Source organism: Brassica rapa, chromosome A03 (assembly GCF_000309985.2).
Source record: "Brassica rapa cultivar Chiifu-401-42 chromosome A03, CAAS_Brap_v3.01, whole genome shotgun sequence".
In the NCBI taxonomy this organism is placed as follows: domain Eukaryota; kingdom Viridiplantae; phylum Streptophyta; class Magnoliopsida; order Brassicales; family Brassicaceae; genus Brassica; species Brassica rapa.
Window position 1 is genome coordinate 32,693,131 of NC_024797.2, and position 19,956 is coordinate 32,713,086.

Below are 19,956 nucleotides of genomic sequence, written 5' to 3' on the forward strand. Positions count from 1 at the left end.
TCAGCGCATGGATCAACCATATGATGTACTCGGCCCTCGACAAGGGACATCCGACTTTCACTGACTTCCCTACCGACAAGCAGCATCTGTGGTTTCGTCAGTTTACGGTAAGTATTCTAATTTTTTACTTATATTTTTAATCTTTAATATAAATTTTCTACTAATTGTGTTTTTTTTCCAGCAAGAATTCAACTGGAATTCCGATGATACGCTCTTTATCTATCACCACTTCGTCCATAAAATTATGGACAACTATGGGAAGCAGATCCACGAGTGGAAGAAGAAGTGGGAAATAAACAAGGTTATTTTTAATTTATTAAACAATTTTTTAATTTATTTAACTATTTTCTTTTTTTATTTATTAAAAGGTTCCAAAGTCGATGAACGACACAGTCTGGAAAGAGTTGTGTGCGCATTGGGATAAGGAAGAGACGAAATAAATTTCTTCCACCAACTCCACCAACCGCAAGAGCGGCCGTAAAGGAAAAGGCGTCTTCAAGCATAACTTGGGTGCTCAATCTATTGCCACTCTGGGGGATCGCATGGTAACCGTTTTTTCTTCAATTATTTAAGTTTTGAAATTTTATTTTTTGTGCATTTCTTCAAATTTCTAATGTTTGTTTAATTTATGTTTTTTTTCAAGGCGGAAGAAAATGATGGCGAGCCGGTTGATGATCTCGCCCTAATGAAGAGGGCGAATACCAACAAGAAGACCGGCCAGATTGATGATGGTCTTGTGAGGGACGTGGTCACCCTGGTCCAAACTCATATGCAAGACGAAATGTCTCAGCTTCAAACCGAGGATGACGATTCGACTAACTTGTGACGGGTTCGAATCAACGAAATCGTTGAATCGGTAAGTTCTTTTTTTTTAAAGTTCAATTCATTTATTTCTTGATTTTTATTTTATCATCTTTTTATATTATTTAAATTTGGCTATTTTCTATTTCAGTCGGTTCCAAAGAAGAAGGGACGTTTGGTCGGTTTGGGCCATCGCTCCCGGTCGGCTGCTCCTTCTTCTGCACCACCGCCCTTTATTGATCCAGAAGTACTTACGGCTCAGTTGAAGGACAAGGATGATCGCATATCTGTGTTGGAGACCCAGATGGCGGCTCAACATTCGGGCTATGAGGCACAAAAGAGGCTGAACGAGCAAATGATGGAGATGATGAAGAGGATGTACCCGAACGAGGTGTTCCCGGACGTGCAAGACCCGTAGTTTTTTTTTTTTTCAAAAACTCGGAATGTTTTATTTTTATTTGTACAACTTTGAATATTATCTAATATGTTTTCAATTTAAATTTAATTTTATATTTTCGAATTTAAATTTCAAAAATTTTAATTTTTTTAAAAAATTAATTTTTAAATTTTTTTTTTTTGAAATTCCGAGGAAATGGACCCTCGGAAATTTCCGACGAACATTTCCTCGGAATAAGTCGTCGGAATATACCGAGAGACTCTTCCTCGGAATTTTCCGAGGACCACGTTCCTCGGAAATTCCCGATGAAAATTCCGAGGAACATTTCGTCGGAACTTCCGAGGATTGGACCATCGGAAAGTCCATCGAAATATCCCGAGAAAGTCCTCCCTCGGTATATTCCGAGGACTTTTCCGACGAACTGGTGGTCCTCGGAGTTTTCTCGGAAATTCATTTCCTCGGAATTCGGTCGGAAATTTCCGAGGGATTTCCGAGGAAAAATAAATTTCCGAGGAGTTTTTTCCGATGATTTTTTTCGTCGGTATGTCATCGGAATAATGTTATTCCGACGACATACCGATGATTTTTTCCCTCGGTATGCTGCAGTTTTCTTGTAGTGATTACATCAAAGAACCTGTTTCTAAACTCAACCTATTAAACTTTTCTTACATAAATCTACTGGTGCGATCCACCTAACGGCGAGCTATATAAGGAATTAATGTTGTTTTCAACCGGAGGAGACCTAACTTGTGAAGAGAGTTACCCGCATTGCCGGTACTTCCCGAATCTAAGAAACTGTACAATTATCTTAGTTAGTCTTCCGACCAGAGTAGCTGAAAAACAAAATTTTCCGCAATCAAGAATCTATCCTATCAATCGACTTTACAATATCAGGATGACGGGGAAGGGAGAAGGGTACTGAATCACATGTCATACCTTTGCATCCTATGTTTGTGTGTATATATATATATATATATTTGTCAACCCTATGTTTGTATATTTATATATAGGGTCTCTTACAGTGGCGGAGCCACATGTAACGAGACGGGGGTCATTGAACCCAACAACATTTGAAAATTTAGTGTAATTTATTAAAGCCTAAACTATATGCACCCATTCTAAATATTGTTGGTTAGTATTTATGCTCCCAACAAAACTATTTCCTGCCTCCGCCTCCCTTATATATATGCATAAACAAAAAAATAATGAATGAATGTTCCTATATAGGTTGTATATATCTATATGTTATATATTTTTTGTCATATAATATCTGTGTATATAAGCTTATTAGAAACATTTTATCCTATCATTTTTTCCATTGACCAAAACTTCAATGAGATTTGGTGCACCATTATGTAGAGAATAGAGATCATAAGATTGAGTCGCGTGAGATTATTTAAATCATATCCTTCTCATTACGTATTTAATTAATGGATTTGACCAAAATAATCATCGACCTTTTGATTTTTACAAAAGAGACTTACATTTCGTGAGTCTTACTACTAGCTAGGATCAATCAAAATCTTATACTTTATATAGAAAATAATAATTAATTAACATGTCCTATCCCAATGCGTAATTTATATATTATAATGTAGGGTTACGCGTAATTAAACACTACACATGTAACGCAAGCAAAGAGGCCACAAGGGGGCATGTTTGCCTCAGTTTACTTGGACATTTTATATTTTTTATATAATGTTTTTTCTTTCTTAATAATAATTTCCTCGTATATTTGAGTTTAATTTGTATATGTTAATAGCTTGTAAAGTACATAAAGTTAAAATTTAAACTAATCTCATAAAACGCTACCAAGCACGTCTTAATAATTCTCCTACCTCGACTAAACTGTAAATCGCTATACACCAAACAATCTAGCTCTGCAACCAAAACTTCAAATTTTATATGTTTTCTCCATATTCTCACAATCAATAATTAAATCAAGATTTGGTGAACATCATAACCACCATATGTTGACCCTGAACATATAATTTCGACACTTAACAACAATAATGTATATATATGTTATACGAATTAAAGTTATGCTATATAATATTAGTTTCTGTCGGTATGCTCAATTCAAGAGGATGATTTGTAATCACTAATGAGTAATGATGAATACATGGAGCCTCTTTTGTATTTGTATAACTAAATATACTACTAATTTGCCATAGACATAGCTTAAGGGTTCAGAAAAGGTTTCGGGAGACAAAGCATATGGTGGGTTGGACCGATTATGTTTAAAACCAAGTTGACCAAAAAAAAGATTAATGTTGTGTGGTCCGTTATTTTACCACTAACCATAAACCATCAACAACTCTTTCTTAATACCTCATATTCATACTTGAGTATACTTTATCTGACTGGGCTTATATCAGAATTATCATGTTCTTTTCTTTTGATCTTGATGTGCTGCTAATGGATTCAAATTTTGGTATTTTCAGGAGATCATTTGACTTCATATTCTTAGTTATTGTCTTGTGTATTTGTACGAAACGAAATTTTCTTTTAATGTGAACAGTTTTTATATGTAAAATAACTTATTTGAATGCCAACAAATTGCTACAAAAAAAAGAATGCAAACAAACAAAAGTGAGAGATTATCATTATACATAAAATTTAAGGAATATTATACTGTAAAGTGTATTTCACCAGTTGTATCACACTCACATTGAGTGAAAAAATTGAAGGTTCAATTAATATTTCAATTCCAAATTACTATTAAGAAAACTGTTCATCTATTGGCGATATTTTCCAATTCCAAAATACTCTTCACTTATGCTGAAAAAATGTTCATTGTTATCCAAAAACTATTCTAAGATAATGCCTCACTAAAACGCAGACTAGGCTCGCCTGGGACGAGATTATTCAGGCAATTTGGGTTCAGGTTCATTGCTGCTGCTTGCTTGACGAGTTTTGCTATGATCATTCTGTGATATTCATATTATAAAGTTTGATATTTGTAATCCCTCTTAAGAAAATCTCTATATCTGAAGAACCATATATATATGCATTGTTAGAAAACGTTTAACTATATACCATGGACTATATATGTTTTATTACAACTTATAAATATTTAAAAGAAAAGAAAACACATAACAACACATCTCATTAGTTTTATTATATTGTTAGTCCATTTGTTAACATCACATAGATATACCTTAATATCGCTCATCTTTATTTAAATAATAATCAAGCTGCAACTGCGTCGATGGGAGCTTCCGCTACTAATGATGGAACATTTTCATTGGTCATCATGTTACCACATCCTCCACCGGCTCCACCGCACCCACCGCATCCAGTGGAACCGCCAGTGCAGGAGCCGCCACCTGTGGTAACATTTTCATTGGTCATCATATTACCACATCTTCCACCGCCTCCTCCGCACCCACTGCCACCGCCACATCCTCCACATCCACCACAACCACCACAATGACCACCTTCTTCTTCCACCATGTTCCCACTGCTAAGCTCCTTGGACAAGCACCTAGCACCGCCATTGATCTTCACATGCATCATTGTTTCTTCTTCTAGCTTCACAGTTATTTCATTACCTTTCACTATGTCTTGATCAGCTCCACAAAAGCTTTCCTTCTTAAGAAGATCACTGAGTATGAAAGCAGATACTAATCCAGGCAAAACCAACCATTTCTCATTAGCCTGCATGCACAGCACATCCAAACAAACCCAAGTCATAATAATAATAAGTAAACGCAACGGTGCGTTTTGAGTTTCAAAGTTGCTAAATAAACGTTACCTCAAAAGAACCAAACTTCAAGTCTAGCAACCCCACGGCTCTACCATAAGGATGCTGCTTTGAGAATTCGACAGCTGTCATGAAATCTTGCTCACTTCTTAGCTTTGCCCAATGTTTTGTCTCATACTCCAGCTTCCTTCCATAATAAACTTTCACCATTCTCACACCTAAAATCTCAAACACAGGTCCATCAGGGTTGCTTGTTTGCTTAAGTGACCATTTTGCGTCAAGCAAAGACCAGACACACCCATCATACGTTGCCAGAACAAGAGTGTCACCACTCTCTTTCACACCAATCACTTGCCTTGCATTGTTGTCGTTCCTCATATGGAGACTGATCACTTCTGTTTCTGTCTCATCAACAACTCGTATAGAACTAGAGTCATTCAGAGATGGTCTTGCTTGAACCAAGTGCAGAACTGTCGGGCTACGAGTTGGTGGAGTGAAGGAGACAGCAACTCGTAGAGAGATGGCCTTTCCCCTTTGAACTGGGGTTGTTAACTCCAACCACTTCTCAACCGAGAGTCTAGTAACCGGAGACAGAAACTCAGAAAGTGACAAAGAAGCAGAACCTAATAAGGTTTTAGACTCAGAAGACATTAGTTGGAAACTAAGCTCTCCTGTAGGTCCACACTTGAACATAGCAACTTGCCTTTCACCACAAACCGTAAGCTTACGCTCAGTGTTAAACAGAGAATCAGGTTGTGTTTTGCTGAACACAACAAAGACATTTCCTTTATGAGTGTCTGGTAAGTTCTTGACCCCAACAATCTCCAAGACAACCTCAGTGACTTCCACCTCTGGAAACTTGATTGCATCCTCTTTCGAAGGTAACTTCTTTCCCAAGAAAACATAAGGAGAAGTTGTGACTGGCTTTGGGGTGTCACCTCGGTTCATAGCACCGGCTTTCCAATACCTTCGACCAAATGTTTCCTCCCACTGAGAAGTAGTTCCAGAGAAACCAGTGTCAAGCTTCTTACCTTTGCTACGGTCAGAGTCTGTATCATCATGCTCCAAGACATTACCAATCATCTTGGTCAAGTCCTTGCAGTAAGAGACAGCGTGGAGCTGGTGTGTGTGCCAGATAAGATCTATGTCGTAAGTCGGAACACAGAAAAGCTTAATGGAATTTTCTCTGTTTCTCTTGATCAAGTAAAGAAACGCTTTGTATCTAGCCACAGCTTCTTGTAGGAAGACTTCATTGTCTACATGAGCTCTTGAAACCTGTAAGAAGAGATACACAAACTATTAGAGAACCTTGCATTGCAAGAAAAGCGACCGTGAGCATATTTTTTTTTTTACCTGGTAGTAAAATGGACATTGCCTCTTGACAGCTGAAACAAGATCATAAGTGGTGGTGCGTTTCTCAAGAACTGGCTCTGAGATGGCCTTATCCGAGTCAAGGTCATAAGGCTCCATAGGGTACAATCTCTTCCACAGATTCTCAGTTTGTAAATTGCAGCTTCCATTTACGGAAGATAAAACGCCAGAATTGTCAAGGACTCTCCCATAGAGTTCCTCACAATCAGTCTTGTACCTCACCTGAAATGGTTAACAAAAAAAAGGTTATATGTAACAACCTTGCTCCCGGAGAGTATATTTAATTTTTTTGGAACTAGTGTTTTAAACTTGGACTAGGTGTCTTCCTGCGCCATGTGCAGTAAAATAAATTTAAATATTTTTTAACAGATAATTATAAATTATATTTTAAAATAAATTTTATTAATATTGTAAATTTTCTTTTTCGTATCAATATTTTAATTAATTAAACATAAAAATTATATTTAAGAATATGCATGTATATATTTGAAATTATAATCTTAGATGGATTTTTATATGTATTTATTTTAATTAAATATAATAAATAAATTTGTAAAAGTTGCATAATTACCAAAAATTAAAATTAAAAAATATTTATAAAATTTGTAGATATATAAGAAAATAATGATTTTACGATTAAATTTTTATAATTTTCTAAAAAAAATTTATACATTTTTGAAAATTTTAGTAATAAAATTTATAATTTTAAAATATATAATTAAATTATATTCCAAAATTTATAATGCCATATTTGAATATATTTATTTTAATGATATGAGTTATTCCTATATTCGAAAAAAATTTCCAAAAATATAAATTGACATTAAATGTAATATATGAGTTATTACTATATTTTAAGTTTACCAAAAATAAAAATTAACATTAGATGCAATTGTCATGTCATATTAAGCTATAAGACAAGTCATCATTTCAGTAGCCATGTCATATTTGTGTTTGTGAAATTGATTGTAGAAAAGACATGTGGCAAAATCACTTCGCAAATATAGTCTAGGGGATATTAGAAATTTTGATAAGAATACTCTTATTGTAACACTAGTTAGTCTCAAATTTTATTATTAAAAGTATTTTTTTTATTTAGAATTTTGACGCGTTTTCAAAGATTCCTGTTCAGAATCTCGCTAGGCGTTATGTATGCGGCTGATCCGGGCCTAGCGAGTTGACAGAAAATCGAAAAAAAATTAATCGGGGAGTACGCGGGGATTTTTTATAAGGCTTTATCTCGTGTATTGGTTTATATATTACGTTTCACAAACAAAAAAGTGTCATGATAGTGTAGCGGTTTATTTTAATAGGGCATATGTCTAGCAATCTGTGTTCGACTCTCCAAACATGCATTTTTGTGTTTATTTAATGAGGGGTAAAAGAGTAATTAGCTCTTTATCTTCTTCTTTCAACTCATTTTGCTTGCAACCCTAGCCGCCATGATTTTTTTCAACCTAATTCTGTGTTTATTTGGGTGATTTGTCTCGTTTTCACTTAGTTTTCGTGATATTAGCAACAAAACGTAACAGATTTAAGATTCAAGTGTCGATTTTGAAATAAATTTCACCAAATTTTCCCCGATTTTATGGCCGAGTAAGGTCAAAACGCCACGGTGCATCACCGTTGAGCATTTATACGCCGTGTAATCGGTCACTCCGGAAGAGTTTTTGAACAGGGTTTATAAGTAACGATGTTTTATAGAAATGAGACCAAGAATTGAGATCATCAATATCAAGAGTTACCGGATTAAGCCTGTGGCAATGCCAAATCCATTCACAGTCAAGAGGAGGGACTAATGGTCCTTGGCAGGTCGAAGAAGACTCAGTGTAGTTAGCGAGCAAAGGAAGCCAGTAAGCATTGTATCTGAACAAGAACAAAAATCACCACACTAGTCAAGTTTTGAAACAAGAACCATAATTATTTCGATTCATCATAAGTAGAACCTAGCTGTGTTACCACCTGTAGATGGCTCTTTCAAGTTCAGGGCCGTCGTAGAGCCCCCGGTTCCGGTCAACAGTTCCGAGGAACTGAAGCTGTTGCTTGGATGCAGAAAAGAGGTCAACGCTTATCTCTATCTTCTGGGCTTCGAGCCACTTCAGTTCTTGATCCATTTCCTTGTCCATATCATTCAAACTCTCACCTGCAGAAGAAGCTGATTCGACTCGAGTTTGACAAGAGAAGTCTTCAAAGCCGTTATTTATAGCGGTTTCTTGTCAACCAAGTCACAAGAGACGTCACTGTCCGTTTTATAATTTTGGATTTTTTTATAATCTTACGAATATTATTAGCAGATTTCTTCTGTAATTAATTTTCAACATTTAATAAATTATTTTATTACAAAATAGCTTGCAGCGTTTTTTATTTTAATTTTGTAAACATCTGCATGTTTGTTTTAAGAAGTTATTGACTTCAGGCATTGATTCATTCTACACAGAAGTTATGATTAAAATTTTACTTAGGTTTTACATTTATCAACTAGGTGTTTTGCCTACATTTGCAGGCTTGATAATTTTACAAAACTTTGTAAATATATATTTTATCAATCCAAAAACAATTAGAATAAATATTTTCATGCCTTTAAACTATTTAATAATTAATATTTAAAATTTATATACGATAAAGTTTTTTATTTTAATAAAATATATTTTATTATTTAAAATGAACTTGAAAACATTCATATATACATGAAATTATATACATGGACTTATATTTATTTTAAAAATAGTATGATGTAAAATATTTTGGATAACATAATATAAAAACTTTTAGGATAATGATGATTATCAAACTAATGAAATTCATTTTTTTATTTATGGGTAATTATCTTAAAAGATAGATAATTCATTCTATCCTATGTAAAAAATATATATATATATATAGAGTCGGTTTAATATTACTGAACCAAGTATAATATATATGATATCTTAATATTAATAAAATAAATATTTAACTATGATATTATTGTTAATTTGTTTTTAATTATTCTCAATATAATGATAAATTATGAGCTAAATTATTAAAATTATTTATTTAAATTAATAATTGAGCATAAAATATAACTAAACTTAAGATTATGGAGAGCAAGACAAATCGGCCGGATATATATCGAAACCAATTTAAATTCAACCACACCGTAAAAGTAAAACTATCATGCATTTTAACTATCTTGTGCGTGTAAACATAATTGAGTTTAGTTATTATTCGTTAAAAATTTCCAATAGAAATAATTACGAAATAAATTTATAATACAAACTAAGTATTGATTTTTAAGATATGTGTTAGTTACAAATTATTATTGAGCTAGATGACTTTCCGCGATATCGCAGAATAATATTATTTAAATATTATTTGCAATAAATAAGTTTTGTATATAATAAATTTGATAAATTAATTTTTTGACAAAAATCCATAGAGAACTTGTGATTGGTTAATAATGAAGAGTAATATTAAATTTTATTACATTATATTAATCATCTGAATACATGCATCTCATAATTATAAAAATAGAAAGAAAAACTACAATACATGAGTTGATATATACCTAGTGTCTATGTCAAATTAAAAAAATAGTAAGTTTGAAAATTTTCTATTATATTAAAGACTGGATCAAGTAAAATATCTAAATTCTAACATAATCTTTATATCTATTTATTTTATAATTTTTTTAAATATTTGTATAAATTTAAATTGATTACTCATTAATCAAAATCATAAAAAACATAACAAATAGGCAAAATACCTAAATTATGGAGAGCATAGCATGACAAGTAAACAAATCTAATTCTCGTATAAATTTAAACAAATTATTGATTATCAAAATTAAGAAAAAGAATTCTCAAAGGTAGAAATAACGTGACATGGTCACATCCATTGGAGGAACAAAAAGCATGTTCATAGTTTAGCTGGACAATGTGGCCTTTTTCAGTCTAAGAGTTCCACAAGTAATTCAATTAGGAAACGACAATGCCTACAACATGACCAAGTCTTCTTTTTTTCTTAAAACTTCTCTTTTGCATTTTAAGAATTTTTAATTCTAGTGGAAAATAATTCAGAAATTCACACAAATCATTCAGTTATATAATCTATTTTTAATTCTTCCTCGTCCAGTAACATATATGTGTTTAGTTTTGTGTATATTAAACATTTTTTAAATTTAATTAATTGTTTGTTTCTATTTAATTAGTTATATGAGTTTAAGATTTATATTTAGGGTCTAGACGACTTCCAGGAAATCTTTTGGTAATTAGTATTTCTCGGAAAAAAAAATTTAGTTTCCCGCTAAAATATTTTAGTTTCCCGCTAAAAATATTTTAGTTTCTAAAAGACTTACTTAAAAGTCTTCTGAACCAAAAAAATTTAACCTTATTGAAATTTTTATCTTCATTTATAAAGAAAATTTACACATTATTTTTCTTCCTCTCAAATGGCTGCAACAAAAATGTAATGTTTTTCATTCTAAAACTCTTCAACCTCTCTCTAATCTCTTTGAACTTAAAAACACCAAATTTTATATCAATTTATAATTATTTCATGTCTTCTCACTGTTTTATCTTGTTTTTGCAGGTTTTTCATTACATCATTTTCATCTTCCACTCCTTTAAAGGTAGATCTATAAATCATATTTTCTTATTTGGTAACCTATTGTTGTTTAAAGCTCTTACCTTTTGAAAATAACTCTTTTGGTTGTTTTAAGCTCTTACCTTAGTTTTGAAGTTTTTCTATGTTTTAAAGCCATTTGAATGCTTTTGGATATGCCGATTTTTCAGATCTAGGACAGACGCGGAAGACTTCCCATTTCTCGGAAGTCTTCTAACATTTAATGCAATAGAAGACCTCATGGAAGCTAGCAGACTTCATGGAAGTTTTTTGGAAGACTTCTGACGGAGTCTTCTCCCATGTCATATCTTTCATTTCAGGTTTGAGTGTTTTAGTGAGTTTATATGTCGGATTTTTCTTCATTTGGTAACTTCTGGTTGCTTAAAGTCTTATCTTTTTCACAACTTATCATTTTTTTGTAAACACCAAACTCTATATCAGTTTATTATTTTTTTGTCTCATGTCATTCTCACTAATTCACTTGTTTTGTAGGTTTTTCATTACATGATTTTCATCTTTCACTCCTTTAAAGGTAGATCTATAAATTATATTTTCTTATTTGGTAATGTCTTGTTGCTTAAAGCTCTTACTTTTTCAAAATTCGTTTGGTTGTTTTAAGCTCTTACCTTATTTTTGAAGTTTTTCTATGTTTTAAAGCCATTTGAATGCTTTTGGATATGCATGTATTCAGATCTGAGATAGACTTACAAGACTTCTAATATTTAATGCACTAGACGACTCCCTGAAAGTCTTTTGGAAGTTTTTTGGCAAAGTCTTCTCCCATGTCAAGTGGAGTCTAAGCTTGTCTTTGTGGTGGAATGAGGTATAATAGTTTTGTTTATTGATAGGCCATGGATTTGACCCACTTTTACCCATGGTTTATAAGTATTTTAACTACTATTTATTATATTCTAGAGTCTATCTAGTATATTTATAGGATCAAGAGTGATTTGGAAGAAAATGATGATTTTGAAGAATTTTGGAGATATTTGGAGAAAGCATCCGAGCTGACCATCGAGCACGACCATCGGTCGACATTGAAGAGAAATAATCGATCGATGTTCACATCGTGACATCAATCGACAGCGAAGCGCGCAGAAGCCTGTTTGGTTCCAGCCGACTTAAAGCCCAAGTCTTCACCAATTTACAAGATTACCCCTGACGAGTTTTAACCTAATTATATAAATAGTGCTTTCTTGTTTTACTATTTTCACAGCAAAAGGTTTTCTCGGATTTTTTTGTAGCTTGGAGAGAACATCCAAAGATATTTTTGATTGGAACTCCATTGATATATATCTATTTATCTATGCAGAATTTATACCTAATTGTTATTATGAATTGCTTAGCCATGCCTGAGTAGTTATCTTGTTAGGTTTAGAGTTTAAATAGGTTATGAGGGATTAGCCCCAACTATAGATTGCTAAGTTGTAATATTCATCATTAGGATTATCATTAAAGCTTGTTTCTAGTTAAGCTAGCTAGATCTTGATCTAGGAGTTTGAGGTAAAGGTCATCACTTGCATCTCTCCCTGAATCCATCCAAATTGAGCTAAGATTGCTAAGTAAGGCGAGAGCTGATCTCAGAAGCTTAGTGAGCACATTCAACCCGCGCGTTAAAGCTTGGCCAAACGCGTCAATCGATATTCTAATCAAATAATCGGTCGACGGTTCAACAAGTGTATCGATCGATATTCCTATAGAATCATCGACCGACACTTATATCTGGTCAATAGACAAACCTAGAAAGCGAGAGCCTATCGGTTTGTTTATAAGTGTTGAGATCTATAATATTATGCATACAACTTATCAGACATCTGTAGGATTATAATCATGATTATCTGAATAAAAACCCTAAGCCTAGCTACTTTCATCTAAGTACCAAAACCCCAATCAAATCAATCGAGCAACTGCCTTGCTCACAAACTTGCAACTTTACATTTAATCATAATCAACCAAGCTTAATCAATCTGATTAGATTTATTAGATTCCCTTGATCCCCGTGAATTCGATCCTTATATACTACAATTGAACCTTTTATTTGAGAGAATAATTCACTCCATAAGGTAATTTGAGTAAGATCATTTATGGTCTATTTTGTAATTTGTATGTGTATTCTTTTAGTTGTGATTTGTTTTGGTAAATTTGAAAAGATATTAATAAAAAAATTGGTAAATATGTTCATGTCTACAATATTATCTTGCCAAAAGTACTTGATATTAAGGAAGCTATTGTTACAACTTCAACAGCAAAACAAATAACACAAAAAAATAGTCAAATTTACTGCAACAAATGGAGAAAATTTCTCAAGAAAACTTAGTCAAATGCACAAAAGATCAAACATTACATTAGTTAAAACCTATAATAGTTTCATTAAAAGTCTTTTCGGAAGTCTTACAGAAGACTTCTACTCAGAAGACTTAAATTTCAAGCGGGAAATTTAAATATAAATGGGAACTTTAAGCGGAAAACTCAAATTTTAAATGAAAATTAAAATTTCAAATTTCATGAAAGTTAAAAAGTATATCTTATGATATAAGAAGACACATTAAACCATATGACTTGATATTTTTGAAGTTACTTAACACTTTTGAAAGTTAAAAAATATATATCTTAAAGTTGAAAATAAAATTTTTACAAAAACTAACGTAGAAGACTTCTGGAGAAGTTTTTCTCTCATTAACTAGAAACATTAATAAGCATAAATGTTGTTAACCTCATAATTATCACCAATTAAGTTATGAATTTCATTCAGAAGCCACAATATTAACTAATATACATCAATTAACAAGAAAATGTTAAAAAGTCTTTATAGTTTTAGAGAAAATAAAATTTCATTAAACGTTGACGTAGACGACTTCCATAGAAGTCGTCCGGAAGACTTATACGGAAGTCTTCTGGTCAATGCATAGATTAGTTTTGCAATTGACTTTATGTGTGAGAAAGTTGAATTTTTCTAGGTGACTTACATGGAAGTCGTCTAGGATAAACATGTTAGTTTTGCATCTGACCGGATTATGTTAGAAATTTGATTTTTCCTAGACGGCTTACACTGAAGTCGTCCAACAGAAAAATAAAGTTTAAATATTTTTTTTTTGTAGGTGACTTCTATGTAAATCGTTTCAAGTTACTTTTGCAACTGAAAAATAAAATTTAAATATTTTATTTTATCCAGACGACTTTCTTGTAAGTTTTCCAGTAGACTCTTCTGTAATAACCAAGGTTTGACCAGAATAACAGAATAAAATCCTAGAATACTTGCGCGTAAAGACATTCTCATTGATCATACATCCATCAGCATTGTTCTAGATAAATTAGTTAACGTCTATAGCAATTGACCTTGGAACCTTTGAGATCGATGCCTTTTTAGATTCATCGATCTCCTAATCTTAACAACATCATTTCATCTTTTATTAGCAGCAAAAAATGTTAGACAATAACACATAAACGCCAATATCTTTAAACTCCATCTTTTGGAGCATCTCCAAAAGAAACTCTATAGCTCCAAATATAGAGTTTTTTGCTCTCCAAAAAAGAATTTCAAAACTTCAAATTTGAAGTTTTGAAGAGTGAAACTCCAAATATAGAGTTTCACTTTTCAGAACTTCAAATTTGAAGTTTCATCTTTTTATTTGCATTTTGGTCCCTACAATTATACATTATATTTATAATTCTTAAATATTTTTTTGTTTATTGTTTTAATCTTTAAAACTTTTATATCTCATAAATATTTCAAATTTGTTTTATAAATTTAAGTTTAACACATGAAATTAAATAAAAATTTTAAAACAAGTTTTATAATATTTTAAAACTAGAATTAAACAACAAGAATATTACAAAAAACCATAATAAAAACTTATTAAAAAGACCAAGGATTTTTTCGTTTGATGATATCAAACTATCAGCGGCCATATTATGAGGATATTCGATTCCAGCAATTTTTGGCTCGTAATCTACAAATAAAAAATAAATAGAATCATTTCTTACTTCGAAATGCACTAGTTGATCATATATGAGAGCATTACGGAAATAATTTTATGGAATAATGTAGTATTTGCTTGCAGTTTAATATCTAAATATGTACTTTTATTTATAATTTTATATTTTAGTGTAAGATTTTTTAATTAATATTTCTGTAATATTTACTTTGAAGTTTTCCAGACGACTTTCAACATCTCAGACGACTCAGACGACTTACTAGGGCTATATTTGTAAAAATAACTTCTATTTTTTTGTTTGGTCACAAGGGGCTGGGCTGTAATTTCACAAAGCTTTTAGGTTAGTTTTGCATTTGATTCAAGTTTGGGTATAGGTTTGGGATTAAAGTCAAGTTTGTGGGTTAGTTTTGGTAAATTCTCCAATATTTATATATATGTACTAGTTATTTATAGAAGTTTTATGAATTTACATCAACTATGACAAATATAAGGACCATAGTGTAAAATATAAATAATTTTAAAGTTAGGTTTGAAGTTGTACTTTTGGAGAAGAACACAATGAAACTTCAAATATAGAGTTTTGGAAACTTCAAAATAGAATTCATTTTTGGAGATGCTCTAAGAAACAATCAAATATATCTTTAGGAAAAAGCTCCATTGACGTCTCTTTTACTCTTAACAAGTTGCGATTCTTCATCTAAGAATCCAGCTCTACAAAGCAAATCAATCAAGCATCCATAATGCTCTAGCTTTGGGGAATGATTGTATGTATTCTCTTGTTTTATCTGATGGAAATAACTTCTCCCTTCATCGACTAACCTGTGTGGCAACAAGAGTTTAAAACCATTTGATTCCAGCGCTTACAACATACAACACGCAGAGATAACAACATCCTCTCCCAGCTATCAAAACCTGCTTCCAGAAACTCTCATAGAGCAACCAGACAATGGAATCCAGTCACCATGAAATTACGGAAGCAATAGCAGCACACAGAGATTAAGCAATCCAACTTAATTCTTCACCCTTTTCATATCAGACAAAATCAAAATTCTTTATACAGATCTCTCCACCTGGAATCAAATCAAGTAGGGTTGTTTGATTTATTGTTGCCCACTAAAATCATCTTGGTTCAACATATCTATAACATCAAATATTTATGGGTACAAGAATCTATACTATACTAAAAGGAGGATATAAGCTTCTCTTACAGTGTCCACGTAGGCACAAAAAATCATCCAATCAGAGAGTCCGAAATTGCCACGTCATCTCATTTATTTTTTCGTAAAAAATGAAAAAACAATGCAAAGGAAATGATCGAACCCGGGTTAGTATGACATAAATATAGGGCAAATACCACTAAGCCATTGAAACTTTCTTGGACACATATACAAGAATCACTAAATATGTAATCACACTCTTATGTACATTTACAATAATATGGATTCAACTTTCAAGACTCCGATACTTTGTTTTGTAAAAAAAATAAGTAAGTGACTAAGCTAATATATTCTTTGAAAGTGTGAGAACATTGACAAATATGAAAAAACATAGATTTTTTTTTTCGTGACAAAGTTAAGAATTTTGTAAAAGTAAGTTTAACATATAAATTTTCGTGACAAATATGAAAAAGCATAGATTTTTGTACAATTTTGACAAAACAACTCAAAACATAGTTCTCTAATGCCTTAATAAAATATTATTTAAGGATGCAATAATTAAATATATCAATTCAATAAATTTTGTAATTTATAGACAAATCAATAACACAACAAATTTTAAAACATTTGTTTAACCTATCAATTTCTTTTCATGAAATCCAATTAAAAATAAAATAAAAAACAATTAGATTTATTTAATTACCATTTATTCAATTTTGATTAATTTCAAATTGTAATAATGTATCTTTTTGAAGTTACAAAAAAATAATGTTCTTTCTTTATTACACTAGCATTATATATAGATTCCACATACACAAATAAATATAATATAACAACATAAGCTTGCTTTCCCCGATTCATATGAAAACTTTTTAAGTTATCCACCAAAGCAAATTAATTAAATCAATCAAATTGTTAGAATACAAAAAATTCATATATAATTTTATTTTAAATTTAATTATTTAAAAAGTGTATTTTCATTAAAAACAAAATAATAAATAAGTAAAACTGATTTGATGGTAATTTTTATGACATATATATATTATGTGAAAGAAATATAAGCTTATTATGGAAAAAAATCTTAAATACAAAAAACTCTAAAATTAACAAAAAAAAACTAATAAAAATTAAACTATGATATCAATTGAAAACTTCTTAGACAATATTAATAAAATATTTAAGCGATAAATAGACAAATTTGATTTTTTTTTGCCAGCCAAAAGTTTATTATTAATTAGCATCAGTTATTTCAAGATGTTTAAGACATGATGGGCTTAAATGATATATGAACTATGAATAGTAGTACTTTGTAAAGCTGACTTAGATAACACATATGCACATCATTTCCAGTTTTTTTTATGCTTAAATTCAATTTCTTCAGAGCAGTTATTCCACAAAGAGATCGTATGAGATATTGTTTTGATATTCAGATTTGTTTCTTTACTATTAAGAAGATTGATAACTGTAAAAATATCTTCTTCGAATATTATATGTCTATAACCGAATCCCAAACTTGAGACAACTTTGTTTAAAAAGTAACTAATTTCATTTTTTATATTATATAATAAATATATATTATTTACTGATAATAAAAATATAGTTATTCATTTATGCAAATATGTGAATCAAGTACAACAATCAAACAACATAATGATTTCCACAAAGAAAATTTAAAAAATATATTTATTTTATGTAGTTTTATTTTATATTCTTTAAATAATGTAATACAATATTATACATTATTTTTTTAGAATTGAGAAATACATATATATGAGTTAGACAAATTAAGCGATAATTAGACAAATTTGTTTTTTTTTTGCCTGCCAAAAAGTTTATTATTAATTAGCATCAGTTATATCAAGATGTTTAAGAAAGAATTGACAAAAAAATAGGATGAACATAAATGATATATGAACTATGAATAGTACTTTGTAAAGCTGACTTAGATAACATATCTGCACATCCATTTTCAGTTCTTTTTGATGCCTAAATTCAATTTCTTCAGAGCAGTTATTCCACAAAGAGATCGTATGAGATATTGTTTTGATATTCAGATTTGTTTCTTGACTGTTAAGAAGATTGATAACTGTAAAATGTTTCATTTGAATATAATATGTCTATAACCGAGTTCCCAACATGAGACAAGTTTGTTTTAAAAGTAAATAATTTTATTTTTCTTATATTATATAATAAATATATATATTATTTACTGATAGTAAAAATATTGTTATTCATCTATCACAAATAACTATGCAAATATGTGAATCAAGTAGAACAATCAAACAACATAATGATTTCCACAAAGAAAATTTAAAAAATATATATATTTATGTTATGTAGTCTTATTTTATATTCTTTAAATAATGTAATACAATATTATACATTATTTTTTTAGAATTAAGAAATACATATAATATCTTATCCGTGCGTAACGCGGTTAAAAAATCTAGTAAATAATAAAAACATAGTATTAACTCCATTTTTAGAGTAGTAAATTGAATTAGAATTATTTTGTTACAGGATCTTTTAATGGTCACGTAGTCGCACACACAAGACATTCCTTTTGGTGTAACTTTACAAGTTCCGTGTATGTTTCGAGTGTCACTTGGCAACCCAAAGTTTCCGCACATAGTGGTGCAATATTTGGGATCATGATTGCAGGGGCCTGATTTCAGTACTTTTTTTACATTTAACGTGAAAACCATCTTCAAACCTTCCTCCAAAAGTTTCTGGTTATTTAGCAAAAAAAAAAAACAGTTTCTGGTTTTACTGATATCATAATAAAAGATGAGTGAGTAAAAAACTTTTCAGTACATAATAATAGTGGATGGTAAGAAAACTATACTGAATTGAGTCAGAAATATTGAAGCCTTTACAAATAGTACATTTAAAAAAAAAGCACTAACTGTTTAGCTTGATGGATTGTTTGTCAATATATCATATTCATTATTTTATAATTCAATCCACAAAAAAAGACAATTGTGACCTACTTTGGAACATCTCCAAAAGCAACTTCATTTTTAAAGTTAGCAAAACTTCAAATTTGAAATTTTGAGCATATTCCTTTCCCAAAGAACAACTTCAAATTAAATTTAAAAAGTTTTAAATTTTACATTATAGTCATTTTTATTCATAAATGTTAATAAAAATCTTAAACTTTTTATTTAGCAACAAAATATATAATAAAAATATTATATACAATCAATTAGTAAGATAACACATTTTATTAGCATATTACATGCATTTCGAAATAATAACTGAGCCTTTTTATTTTTATTTGTAGATTACGAGCTAAAAGTTATTGAAATTTTATACTTTCGTTATCGTTAGTTAATGTAATAATTTTGTGTTCATATAATGTATATTTTTGTATTTTTTTATAAGTTGTATTAAATGTGTATTGTAATATTGTTTTGTAAAATATTTCGCTTAAAAATATTTGTGTTTTACATAAGATAAACAAATTAGAAAAACTAAAATGATAGCTATAAAAGTTAAAATGATTATTAAAAAAAAAGATAATTGAATGAATTAAAAGTATATAATTTTAAATTTGAAGTTTCACAGTTCAAAATGTTGAAATTGCTTTTAGAGCATACAAAACTTGTTATTTGATGTTTTACAGTTGCTTTTGGAAATGTTCTAAGTAAGAATAGAGAGGGTGAGATATAGTTAGTAGACATAAACATTAATTCATATTGTTTATCTCACCTGAATTGAATTTTACATTCCTTTTAACTTAAAAATGTGTGTTTTACTCCAAAAAAAAACTTTAAAATATGTAGATATAGTTTGTATTTGTCGCGAGTTGAAATTTTATCTGAAAATGTATTTTTCTAAAACTAATAATTGATTATTTAATATTTTAATATACTTTTACCATATTAAAAAATAGTACTTGAAACTTGGAAGTGCATATTGTAATTAAGTAAGAGAAGAAACGTGGACCAATTCTAGCAAAAAAAAAAAAACATAAATCATGGGCAGATC

The 19,956-nt window shown here is 30.4% G+C and overlaps 1 protein-coding gene and 2 long non-coding RNA genes across 5 annotated transcripts; 1 reads left to right on the top strand and 2 right to left on the bottom strand.

Annotated features, from left to right (window-relative positions):
• Nucleotides 1-106: 106 nt before the first annotated feature.
• Nucleotides 107-8,610, bottom strand: LOC117132908. Its single transcript, XR_004456646.1, has 3 exons — nt 8,595-8,610; nt 817-819; nt 107-348 (listed from the first exon to the last, which is right to left on the bottom strand). It is a non-coding gene; the product is annotated as an uncharacterized LOC117132908 (long non-coding RNA).
• LOC103862592 (glycine-rich domain-containing protein 2-like) lies at nt 4,188-8,455 on the bottom strand. Its single transcript, XM_009140290.3, has 5 exons — nt 8,238-8,455; nt 8,021-8,141; nt 6,258-6,497; nt 4,956-6,179; nt 4,188-4,858 (listed from the first exon to the last, which is right to left on the bottom strand). The coding sequence occupies exons 1-5, from the start codon at nt 8,399-8,401 to the stop codon at nt 4,391-4,393; spliced, it is 2,217 nt and encodes a 738-aa protein (XP_009138538.1). The 5' UTR covers nt 8,402-8,455; the 3' UTR covers nt 4,188-4,390.
• LOC117132907 lies at nt 8,506-13,937 on the top strand. Of its 3 annotated transcripts, XR_004456645.1 has the most exons (5): nt 10,780-10,881; nt 11,045-11,194; nt 11,367-11,406; nt 11,566-11,697; nt 11,790-13,937. It is a non-coding gene; the product is annotated as an uncharacterized LOC117132907 (long non-coding RNA). The 3 variants fall into 3 exon arrangements; XR_004456644.1 differs by having other exon boundaries at nt 8,506-11,194; XR_004456643.1 differs by having other exon boundaries at nt 10,752-11,697.
• The last annotated feature ends 6,019 nt before the right edge of the window (nt 13,938-19,956 follow it).

Coding starts and splice junctions, on each gene's coding strand:
- LOC103862592 (XM_009140290.3), bottom strand. CDS start 8,401: ATGGACAAGGAAATGGATCAAGAACTGAAGTGGCTCGAAGCCCAGAAG. Junction 6,498..8,020: donor ATTGCCACAGGCTTAATCCG/GTAACTCTTGAT, acceptor TAACCATTTCAG/GTGAGGTACAAGACTGATTG. Junction 4,859..4,955: donor TGAAGTTTGGTTCTTTTGAG/GTAACGTTTATT, acceptor CTGTGCATGCAG/GCTAATGAGAAATGGTTGGT.